The sequence below is a fragment of the Petromyzon marinus genome, chromosome 16 (genome assembly GCF_048934315.1).
Source record: "Petromyzon marinus isolate PM22_M1 ecotype Great Lakes invasive population chromosome 16, UKy_Petmar_22M1.pri1.0, whole genome shotgun sequence".
Lineage (NCBI taxonomy): Eukaryota > Metazoa > Chordata > Hyperoartia > Petromyzontiformes > Petromyzontidae > Petromyzon > Petromyzon marinus.
The window spans coordinates 9,467,535-9,480,762 of NC_133682.1; the positions used below are offsets into that span (position 1 = coordinate 9,467,535).

At 43.0% G+C, this 13,228-nt stretch overlaps 1 protein-coding gene across 2 annotated transcripts in view; it reads right to left on the reverse strand.

Annotated features, from left to right (window-relative positions):
* LOC116942849 (uncharacterized) overlaps positions 1-13,228 on the reverse strand; it is a 65,812-nt gene that overhangs the window by 50,906 nt on the left and 1,678 nt on the right. For both annotated transcript variants that reach the window (XM_032955219.2, XM_032955218.2), the window contains exon 2: positions 12,741-12,824. In XM_032955219.2, coding sequence (XP_032811110.2) covers positions 12,741-12,824 — 84 coding nt within the window. The remainder of the gene's footprint in view (positions 1-12,740; positions 12,825-13,228) is intronic.

Sequence of the window (13,228 nt, forward strand, 5' to 3'; positions counted from 1 at the left end):
CGATTCCTTGCCAAAGGTTTCTGTTTGGTGTTTAAACATCTTAACACCTCCTGTTTTATTGCCAGAAAGGGTAAAACCTATTCTTATGGGCAGCAGAGCAGAGTCAGCATTTCATAAAAGAACACACAAAGTGTTCAAGTGTAGAAATATAATTAACAAGAGAGGCGTCATTCCTGGAGATATCTCTGGGTCGGCCCTGATCAGAATCCTCCGGAGGGGACTTTTTTTTATCGAGGAAAGCCTCACTGAGCCTCAAGACTATTTGTCAGGAGGATACTGTAATGCATTGGGAAAATTTACCAAGTCAATTAATGAGTGAGGAAACTAGATGAACTGCAGAAACCCATGAATATGACGAGATGCTAATAATGATAAGAAACCAATTATTTACGGGGACAAAATTACAGAAAACTTTTACATTCAAACCTCCACACATGTATTCAAAAATCTATTTGATGAACTGCCATCGCTTGACCGCCTCGCAGCCCAGTGAGAGTTTGCCTCAAAGGTTGTGGATCAAAGGCGTGTGCCATCACATAGTGTACAGGGTGCAAGTCTATTCGACCGCTGGGGAAAGTGCTTTAAGCGAGTACCTATGCAGGTCGGCACGATGCAATAGTGGGTAATGTGGCCAGAACTATGCCCAGCCACTTTTGCAAACTGTGCCAATTAAGGACGAATCAAATTAAGAACAAGTCAAAACCTAGTGGAGGCGCTGGGGACAAATTCTTATACCACTTGATACTGATGTTAACTTTGGACAGGAACCCCAGTCAGGTCTTTTGGTTTGTGCAATGTGAACCCCTGTTCTGCCGCACCAAAGACAAAGATCCCTTGTATAGCCGAAAGAGACTTTTTGGGGCAAGTGCTGTTCACTAACACCTATGAAGGTCCGCACGGTAGATGAAGGGATGGGTGGCCAGCACCACACCCAGCCGCCTTTGTCTCCCTTTGTGGTGATGTTTACACACCACACCATACTTATTGTGAGGCTGATTCGACCTAGGGGAGGTCCATGACCAGTTCAGATAATCGTCAATGCTGTTGGCCATGAGTGGGAATCGAACTCTAGTCGCCAGATTGTAGTGCAACCACTGTACTACCACTCTTAACGTCTTATACCACGGTGGCTAGATGTTAACTATCTCGCCTTGTAAACAGGTCATGGATTCTATCATGACCCTAATGCCTGCTGTATATTTGGAGTTTGCATGTTCACCCCATGGTCGCGTGGATTTTTATCCGGGTCCTCCAGTTTTTCCCTCCACATTTAGAATCAACATCATGCATTTAGAGTATTTAGCTGCTATAAATTTCCACGTAATAAGCCACTTCGTTGAGCTATCATTTGTGGCCAGGTCGCTTCTGAAAAAGAGCGCTAGATAGCTCAGTGGGCCTTACCTGGTCAAATAAATAAAAAAGTGCATAGTTTAACTGTGGCAGGAATCAGTCAAGTCTTTAGGCATGTGCAGCATGAACCCTTGGGACACAACAACCAATAATTACAACACTCTCAACGCTTGCAAGGCAATGAAGCCAATTACTTCTCTTATATAAGCATTAAAATACAAGGGGTGGAACATACCAGCGTAATGCTGTGTATAAATACATGACTGCCGTATAATCCTTTTTTAAATTACTCAATTGGAATCTACATAGCAATTATCACCCCCTACTGTAAAAAAAAACTTGGCAGGTCCCTCCTAAAAAAAAAGACTCATAAGACTCAGGCAGGCTCTCCAAAACTAAACTTGTTATTTTAACAGGTAAAGCCCACTGAGCTGTAAAGCTCTTTTTCACAAGCGACCTAGCCACAAATGATAGCTCAACGAAGCGGCTTATCAGGTCAAAATTTATAGTAGCCAAATACTCTGAAATCATGTTCCTAAACGTGGAGGGAAAAACCGGAGGAACCGGAGAAAAATCCACGCTACCGCGGAGAGAACACGCAAACTCCAACTATACAGGCGTTAGGGTTGGGATCGAACTCAGGACCTCCTGTGTACCAGGCGAGGTAGTTAACATCTTCCCACCGAGGAGCCTCTCCAAAGTAAACAACTGAAATAAAAAGTGAAAATCCTTCTTGACTTGTATGAGCAAGTGTTGTTATTGGCACGCATGACAAGGTGGTTGTGCAAGTGGTGATGGAACTGGTGGCCGTGGTAAGGCTGAGCTCATGTTTGTTGAAACTTTTCGTACCAGGTATTAATTTTATTCTCTGTCAACCTAGGAGAGACCCACACAAAGTACAGCACACAAAGACAAGTTCTACAGATGTCAGTGGCCACAGCAAGGATTAAATCTGGTCACTGGAACTGAAGATCAGTGCAGTGTTAAATGCTATGCCACTGTCACCCCCATTAACAACTCAAAAGTTCTGCTTGTTAGCGAAAATGATTGCCAAGGATATGCTGTTTGTGAGCACCTGTTAAAGCCAAAACACCACACAACAAACGGTGTGGCACGATCCACTCATGCCTGACCATAATTGTCCCCCCAGTAATGACGCTGACAAACTACTCTACCAGGCGCTCATTTGAGGTTGAATCAACCTAAGGTAGGTCCAAGCTGGGATCAGAAACACATTGCCACGGGTATTGTGAGTGGCCACGCATCAAATCTAGGTTAATAATAATAATGGAAAGCCTCGCCAAGTCTCAACACTGTATTCAGGAGGATCCTGCCTTAAAATTGTTTGGTCGTCATGTCCACTAATGAGAGTTTAGCTTCATGTGGGAAGAAACCAGAGAGCCCGGGGGAAACCTACCAGCATACGAGAGTGGGTGACACTCAGAACTTCCATCCCCGGCCGCACCGCGCAGCCCCTTGCCTACAATGCCTACCAATCCTTGGTGGTGGCCATCCATCCGAGCATTAACCTGGCGCATCCCTGCTTAAACTACTGAGATTTATCACGAACGGTAGACATTTAGATGAATGAGTCGAGTGTTATTTTTCATAAACATTCGAGGTAATGTGGCCATAGGCAAGATTGTAGCGTAGTGCATGAGCCACTATGCCAAAGGGTTCCGGATATTCACACCTCCAATTAGCACGGTTGGCTACGTACGGCGTGAAAGAAGTTCAACATATATACGTATTCTAGAAACGTATTTCTACAAACTAATCAAAGCACACAGCGCACACGTTGCACTCCACGGTGTACACAGCAACGTATATTAGTCCCTGCAGGTGGTGTCCGTGCCCCATGCGCGCTAAGGTGCATAAGCTTTTGTCATCTCGCGTGCATAAAGGGAGAAGTTTATAATGATACGGTAAAGAGGATCATTAGATGCCATCAAACGCTGTCTTGAATTTATAAAACGTTTCAATTATGCGCAGATGTCGGGATGGTGAATGGGATTTTGTAAAATCCTGTTTCCATGTCACCGAACATCGTAGAAATACAATTACATTTTCACAGACACGAGATGGTTCGACAATGCCACAAAATACAATGGGACGTCTCATATCCGTAAGCAAAAGTTGCGTATTCATTTATAGTCAGGATTTCGTAAGCACTGCTTTTTGTGTTTATTTTACTTTACACAACCCAGTTGTGCTGCGTGACAAAATGCCATCATAGGACCACTACACATTGAACACAGTCTTGATTTGAAGCTTTCGTAACTGCAGGAATCTCTGGTTCTTTGGGTAAAGTCACGTAGGTAGAAAAAAATAATTTAAAAAACACGACGTTTCGGTCGCAACACAAGCATCCGTCATCACCTGATATATTAGTCCCTGCAGGTGGTTGTGTTGCGACCGAAACGTTGTTTCTTTTATTATTTTTTCTATCTACGTGACTTTACCGAAAGAACCAGAGAACATTGAACACAGCCTCATGTTCTGCCAATGAACAATTCACCCACTTTAGTAATTTGATGAATTGTCATGAATCGGAGTAAACATAAAAAATACTGTCTCATTGCCATTGTTTTTGTCCCATTATTTGCATGTGCACATCTTCATTTCTCAGCTCTTTTCTCAATCCACCGATGGATTGAAAGCCTACCCATGACGTACTGTCATGTGTGTTTGTTAGATCATACTTCACCACTGCTCATCGATTCTCGTTGGTGAACCGGTGACCCAAAGCAGATTTAAACACATCGCCACCGATGTTCGCCGTAAAGAGAAATCAAACTCAGGCGGCAGCGTTCGCCAACCACTCCACCATTGCCTACATGAGCATAAATGCAACATTAGCAAAATTATTTGTAAATAGAATAATTTTTACCTACGTGACTTTACCGAATAGAACCAAAGAGTATGGATCCTTGCAGTCACGAAAGCTTCAAATCTAGAAAAGAATAATTATTGCACGCACCATTCGATATATGTATTGCGAATGTAAACATTGATTTAAATCAATGAGTCGATGCATCACGTCACATCAGGAAGAGGCCCTGGAAAGGATACACAGGTCACTTGCAATGAGACTATCCTGGTCTCTTTATTTCCCATCATAGAACGGCTTAAAGTTTATCGGCCATAGACAACAGACCCATCATATCGACCACCAAAGAGAGTGGTTCCCCACATCAATTATTCGATCTACACAGTTCTGGAAGTCATTACTGGGTTAGGATTAATTCAGTAAATGACACAATTTTTCGTTTTTGTTCATGGTCATCAGTGACCGGACATCAACCATCACAACTCGCTACATGAATGACACCTGAACCCTGTCAACACTGGGAAACTGGAGTCGAGCCTGGTTAGCAGAGGTCGAATGAACCCTTTGCACACAACATATGTGAAGTGGAAAAAAAACAAGCATGTAGATTTGATTATTGATCGATTCTATACCCATCGATACACCTTCACTGGTTAGTCCTTGAAAGAAAAGACTACGGGCCGGTGGATACCAGCTATTGCTAGCGCAGGCTGCCAGGAGATGGCAGCACAGCAGTAAGATTCTTGAATTCATATACGGGAAGCTCTTGAGTGTTACCCCCTTATACAATTGGGATTTTCTCTGCCCACTCTGCGCTTACCTGCCACATTAAGCCAATGCATGTCCCCCGCCCCCCCCCCCCCCCACCGAAAAAAAAAGCTCTTTAGCCTCGGTGGTAAATGAATATCATTATTCTTATTATAAGAGCCTAGTTTCATAACAGTTTTGTTATTGGTATTGGCTCAGTAATTCTGACACGGCCATCACGAGCTCCCGGGCCAACTCAATATATTTTTTCAGTCGTTGCTAATATCTGCTCTCACTCGGCCTGTGTGTTAAAGGCGGTGCCGCGCATTTCATTCGTTGGCGGGAGCAGCGGTTTCTGCTACTAAATAAACAGCTGCGTCGAGCTGACGTGGAGTCAGCTGCTGGTGATCGCCAATGCCGCTCGGCACACTTCTCCGCACTGGCGAACGGTGCCAAGTGCAGGGAAAGCCACACACTCGGCCCCTCCAGCTGAGCTCGGCTGCACTGCAAATGTGAAGAACTGCCAGTTAGTGTTTCTAGGCCGATGTACTTTGTGCACTCACTAAACTCCCCAAAGTGAAGAAACCCGAGGGAGGCTGAGTGTCAACGTGCGCTGCCCTGGTTACAAATAAAGGTCATTGATCGAGTGACGGATTGATTGGCTAATTGATTTATTGATTAAACATGACCTTTCGTTGCAAAACACTGATTTGTGGAAAAAAGACAGTTTCGCAGCGGCAGAACTCATTTGTTATTTTTCGCTATGTATAAACTGCAGTGAAAGTCAGGTCAACGTGTCTACATTGTCGAGCAAGTGTGCAGTGATGCTCATCTCCTTTGGCAGCCCTGAGTGGTGGAAATTCCACATTCCTATGGCAGCAACTGGTGTCTCCACAGGACAACCATTATAAATGCCTTAAAAAGTGCTACTCATTTTCTGCTCTCTGAAGGTATTACGGGCAAAGTTAACCCGCAGCGAAGATGTGAACTTGCAACAGAGTTCAGTGCTCTTGCCACTATAGCTAATTGCATTTTTATTTCTACTCACAAGTTCTAGTCATTTGAGTATTAACGTATCTACACAACAATTAATTTAGCCAAGCGGAAGCCCCCTTTGGGGATCTGTTTTCTATTATTAAAAGGCAGCCCAGAAAATTTGCAGGAATGCGGTTATTACATTGATTAGGATTTTTTTGTTAAACAAACTTTAACCTTTCAAAATTCACACGAACCTAGAATTATTTAAAAACTAAACTATTTTTTTATTTTACCAGGGAAGGCCCACTGAGCTATACAGCTCTTGTTCAAAAGCGACCGGGCCACAATGACAGTGCAACGAAGCAGCTTATCGTGTGGAAATGTATAGCAGCCAAATACTCGAAACCAATGTTTCTAAATGCAGAGGGGAAAAAACCGGAGAACCCAGAGAAAAATCCACGTGACCACGGGAAGAAAATGCAAACTCCAAAAATACAGGCATCAGGCTTGGGATCGAACCCACGACCTCCTGTATACCGGACGAGGCACGTAACATTTCGCGACCATGGCATCGCCACACAAGGGGGCTCAGCCTTCAGCAAACACTCTCCCCGACGTAACAGGGATGCAAATTAAATCACTCTGAAGGAACCTGGCACTCGTAAGGGCTTGCACGCAAACGTGACTTCTGATAGGAACACCAAGTCTGTATGAACCACATTCTTTCCAACAATAACACGGCAAGGAAAACAAACAAATATGTTAATAAAGGTCAAACCATTATAGGTATCACACTCAACTTGCCAAAATTAACATTTGTCAAATATCTAAAATCTCTCATTATCATCAGAAGCCATGAACTATCCACTACAGGATGAACGCCGCACTTCACGCCTGAATTGGATTTTTATAAATTATATATGGATACACAAAGCGTATTGAATCCGTATGCCGGATGGAGTGGTGGTGCAGTGGTTAGCACAATGAGCTTTGAACCAGACCAACCCCTGAGTTCAATTCCCAGCCACGGCTAATGTTGGTGGAAAGAGATTCCCTGAATCGGTCTTGGGTCCCTCCTTCACTAGCCTGAACTGACCAGTGGGGAGAAATATGGCGAAACAAGCCTCATGACCAGCACATGTGGGGAGGCCTTTATCCAGCAACAGATTTACAAAAAGCGAGTTAACATACTTATTTTAAATGTTGCATAGGCAAATGCATGTTTGTCCATGCATATCGTACACCAGAGGTTAACACTACAAATCATTTAATTAACTAGCATCATCACCACAAAGGCCCCCATGTTTAGCTTCCTGAAGAAATTAGAGCATGGACAATTGGAGGCAATATTGAAAACTCCTCTCTTGGCTCCAAACACTTTGCCAGCTTTTGAAGCCCCTCTCCCAATAACGCAACGACGTCAACAGTCGTGGATAGCCTCAAACACCAAGAATTGGCCATCGTGTGCCAGATAAATGTTCACTTAGGATCGGGGTCAAACTGATCAAGTGTAATAGTTCAAGTACACCCCTTTTGGAAATCCACTGCTGGATGACGGCCTCCCCACTTTGCGTGTCCAAGTTATTTGACCGTACCCTCACCATGCTGGTCAGTGCGGGTTGGTGACAGTGGGGAGTGTATAGGAGGGGAACATAGAAGTGCGGAAGAACAACGGATTTTGCCGCACTGTCCTCTGCTGCCCACTAGGGCAGCCTCGTAGCCCTTACAACAACCTGTTTGTGCATAGCGGTCGCCCATCCAAGCACTAACCAGAATAAACCCTACTTAACTTCCGAGATCCGACAACATCGGGTGCATTCTGGATGATTTGGTCATGGGTAAGTATTTTCTTTGAAAAAAAAATCATGGGCAATGAGATGGCTGGACAGTTTGGGAGACTCGTAATAACCAAGACAGAACACTGAGCCAGCACGTCTGAGATTGTTGATTTCAGTCCAGGCAGCCGACCATGACCGAACGAGATTTGCGAGTGTAAGAAATGTGACCGTCTCAGCCTGGTCACTAGGCACGCAATGATTAACTCCTCCAGCAATTTGATGAGTTTTCCCGATATAAGGCCATGATTCAATACAAGAATTAATGTTTTTTTCATAATCGTGTTTTACAATGTCATTTGTATTGTTTTCCTTTTTTTCTGCCTCATTTGTACCGTTTTGTTCACTACACTATCTGAAGTGTGATAACTGTATAACAATCATATGCATAAACTCTTAATAATGGGTTCTGACGCTCATGATTGAATGCATGTATCGCAAGAGTAAGACCTGGTTTTAATCAGTGAAACGATGCATTATTAGGTGCTTTCTGGTCACCAGTGAGTGCAGAAAAAGTGAAAACATAACATTTTATTAGTCCAGGGGCCTTGGGCAAACATAGGTAATGAGCGATTGATCTGCCGTTAAGACAGGCAAGCGACACCTCCTTAAATGAACGTGCACCACAACCGTCAAATAGAAAACCATGGCTGTATTTCCTGAACTGTTATTAAGAAGAAGAAAAAAATACTTGTAAAGTTTGAGGTCACTTAGAACAGGAGCACATTGGTCCGATTACAGAACAGCCTGACCTCCGTAATTTCCATCACGAGACTATGTGCCTTGGAAGTACATTTGAATTGTGCCCCCTTTCTCCAGGATGGACATGTCCCACTCCTTTTCTGTAGAAGTGTCTTGAGATTCGGTTGCATTTGGACGCTATGTAAATCCAAAATCAATTGTGCAGATCGTAAAACCGTTTCATTGTGAACGAAGATAATGTTGGGATAGCCCAGAACACAGCGAATGATTGTATCAACAAGGCACGTCTTCGTTTGGGTTGCAATTTCCTTCAAATACTGGTTTTGACTGGCTACAAGAATCAGAATCTTTATTTCGACTAGAGGAAGCTGATGAGCTATGAAGCTCTTTTCAGATATCTAGTATGGGCGGGTCAGCAAGTTCAAGAGGTAGAATGATGCATCGATTAATGCCCGTTATTCAACTCACGATACGTGGGTCAAATTACTTTTGTAAGAATCGATATTTAGATATATAATGGATTCACGTGACCGCTGCAACCACTAAGTGATGAAAAATAATGCATTCTTGAATTAATTTTAGAGCCAGAATGGCAACTATTCCTCGAATCACCAGGAAAGGTTGAATGTTTACACCACCACATGCTACTCACCGTTATTTACGAACTTGAAGTAAACAAAAAAGACAGGAATCAAACAAGCCCGACTCTGCTGATGAGCCACTAACATGTCGAAGCCTGTCCATAATTTGCACGTACTGAGTCAATGCTGCTGAAATAATGCACTTACAGAAGGCTTTGCGGTGGTGGGTTGCGTAAGAAATACTTAAATGATTCCAGTGGAGAGACACATATAAAAGAGACATTGTGTGTGCTTATTTTGTTAAAAGAAAAGTCTATTTCTACCACCTTCAGAATCATCATAATGATAAATTAACGGCCCTTTGGCAATCCAATGGGGTTGGAGGCTTCCCTCTGTCCTTTGGTCTTCGGGGGTTGTTCGACTATACTGCGCCACCGTGGTCAGTGCAGGTGGGTGAAGTACGAGAGGCCCAAGACAAGTTCAGATATCACTCACCAGCGGTGTCACCATGTAAAAGATATAGTGAAGAAAAGTGGTGGTGCAGTACACAAAACCTTTACCACTGCTCCCCCCCCTACACAGTACATTCATCACAACGTTGCAAAACTTGTGAAAGACTGCATTGTCAGCATTACACTAAAGAAGTAATTTTCAGACTTTTACCAGCCAGCCAGACAGTAAGATTCCCGATTAAATGTGGGAACGCCAATGCCTGATCCAGTCCAGGCAAGCAGTCTTCAAGTGATGCCACTAAGAGTCAAACTGTTCCCCCACCACAAAAGTGGTCCAAAAAGCCAGCCTCCTCCAACACAGCTGCAAGCCACTGATCCTCAAAAAGTGGTCTAATGTTTCACTCGGCTCGAAGTCGGTTACGTACACTGGAGGCAGACCAAGATGGACAATATATCCTGAAAAATTAATTTAAAAATGGCCTCCTTTTATGAAGAGGCCAAAAAGTACCTTAGCAGAGCTCCGATGTATTTGATTTTATATTCAAACAAAATAATACGGAAAATAATCAAATAATTTCTAATTACAAAAAAATTCAAATGTTATTGAACTCGCACGCTGTGCTCTCCACAATAATAAATCCACAAACGTTCTGATGAGAACATTTAAAGAAGTTGCTCAGTAAAATATACACTGGCTTTAAACCTGGTCACGTATGGGTTCCTGCATCACTTATTAAGCTGGTCACAAATAACTGTTCCATTTCAACAACGAACTGAACAAGCACTCATCCACACCAACATGGTCACACCTCCCTGAGGCAGGCTACATGGATGTGAAGACCTTGGAGAATGCTCAGTAATTGCAAGTGCACATTGGATTGCATTTGAAATCATCATCTATCCACTGCTGGCTGAAGGCCCTTCCATGCCACCACGAGCCCTCGACCAGTATACAGCGATGTAACAATCCATCTCGCTTCAGCACACGAAGAGATCTAATCGCTCCATCTCCGCATTGGTAACCCTCTCGGATGGAGCTCTCTACTCTGGCTATATTTTTAAACACCCATACATTTGTAATTTGGCTATATTTTTAAACACCCATACATTTGTAATTTGTGTAAGTGTTGTTTAAAATTGAACATGGTGTCAGCGGTTGATGTGGTGAAGTCACAGCCTGTAAACGCTGGGTCACGTTGACCCCACAACCTCACAACGGTTTCTAGGTCAGCCCTGAAGCCCAGGGTCAATTGTGTTGCGTGAAAGGGCCAGTGTGATTGAGGAACGACAAGCTTATGACATCCATACCTGGGTCCAGTTATAATTATAATTACGGGAGCATTGTGGAGCTGAAATGATAGTAACAATTACATTGTGATTGCAATCTATTACGAATTACACAAATACAATTGTAATTGATCTCGTGAAAGCACCGCTGTGAAGCCTTGGGTACAGAGCCCCAATTACAGCTTTATCAAGGGAAGACCACAGCCACTTTATAAATGGTCATGGCAACCGGGCCTTATTAAAGCAAATAACCACCCTGCAGGCAACAACCAACCAATCACACGGTATTTTACTACTGTTCAGTCTGGGGGAACATTGATGACACTGATTGGTTGGTTCATTTGATGGCAGGGCCAGGCAAATTGTAATCATAGTTGATCATAATATCACACAATGCATCTCCGCAGTGGAATATGTACACACAGTCATAATCAACGTCCAAGATCAATCCACTGCTGCAACAAGCCCCCATTCAAGACATCGCCATCTCTCACAGTCATGGGATATTACAAATATTCCACTGAGTGCTGTCTTCCCAAGCTGATTTCATTGCTTCATCTCCATAGTGGGCATATTCTCTCCTGCGGTACTACCCAGGTATACACTGTCGTTCCAAAAATGGCTATGGCTGCACTGGTAGTTGTAATTAATATTCGTGATGTGCAGAGAGTTCTTAGGAGCCACACCAATTGTGGTATCACCTGGCAATGTACCATACTGTGTAGCCAACTTTAGAAACACTGCTTCAGACGAAAACCCCATTTTAAGCGATAAAATGTTCTACCGACCGTTTCATATACGCTTTGAGAAAAGACTGTGTATAAGCCAATAGTATTATAGTCATAATAAAGTTGATGATTCCAAAAAGAACTTTAACAAAATTGTTCACTGCATTCTTTACAAAATATAAACTTTTACTCTGGCTGCTTTGTTTAAAATTGTAAACGTCATTTTTTTACTGTGTGTGTATATACGAGAGTTAATTAACGAGCATCAAAACAACTGTTTTGTAACGATTCCTCAAATGGAACATAATATCTTTTTCATGTATGCTGTGTAAATGCTGTAGCAACAGCGGCGGCTACTGGGTAATAACGTGATGTAGTTTAAAGAGATTAACAGACACCCATGGGTCGTAACTTTTATGATAAACGGCGTCAGTTTACATTTCTTGACGCGTTCATTCCGCCTGGCTTTGACACCGTAGGAGATATAAAACCAAGAAAGACTTCGCGCAAGCGTCCACAGCCGAAATGAATACACCGAAACAACTTAACATCCTAAGCCGAGGTCGTCGGGGAAACACTGCGAGAGTTGGCTAAGATGATAACGTCATTCACAATTGGATGTCTTTTATGTATATACAGCACAAACGCAAGTGCCTGCTCAGCTGAGAAATGTCCTGGTGAAATCTGTGTGACTTTACCGAATAGAACCAAAGAGTATGGATCCTTGCAGTCACGAAAGCTTTAAATCTAGAATTACTGACAATTCAACATTCCCATGGATGGTAAAAGTTTGTTTCCAAATTTACAGCCAATGTTTAAGTCACGCAATGGTCCTCATTTTTAATCAACGGCGAAGGGATGGTGGGCCCTCAAAACCAGGATCAAAAATTCTGGCCTTCCTCACTTCAAATGTAACAGAACATGTTTTGATGTTTCGCTTCCTGTGCAATGGCTTTGGCTGATGGTCCAATGAAAAAACTTTCAATAAAATGCACTGCTGCAATTTTTTAAAAAAAGTGTCAAACTGAAGTCTGCATACAATAGCACACCATTGCTACCAGCAGTAACACCATCACAACCATGAATTTAATCTCCCTCGGTATATATAAAAAAAAGATTAAAGCCACTGGTTGTCAAGATCTATAACGTCTAAATACATCAAGCAAGTTATCAATGAACACAGCCAGTAATGGGGAGCCCGAGGGATCATTGAACACGAGGTGATGCAAGACGTAAGTGACAGAACTCACCGCTTCAAACTTGTCTTTATTCCTTCGTAGGAAAGCAACGCACGCTTTCCTTACGTCCAGATGGAGGGACTGTGTGTGGAACACCTACACACCACAAGTCGGGGGACACAAAGGACACAACAAGAGTTCTTCAACAACAACACAGGGCCAAGCATGGCATTGTCGTGAACTGCAAACGGGCACACACAACACAAACGTTTAGTAGTAATTAAGATGTTCACGCCATGTCAAATTGTGAATGGACGTTGTAGAGTATTCATAACAATGAACATTTACAGACAAATGATGATGATGGGGGTGGACAGACAGTGGGCGTGTAACGTTCACAGATGTAAAGAAACTGCAACATGTGCTTACCCAACCACCACACACACCACTACTACTACCACCAACACAATAGCAACACGACACAACACAAAAGCGTATACGTCATGTTAAGTAAACCAAAAACGACGACAGAAACATTTCAAACCTGTCAACCCCTTATC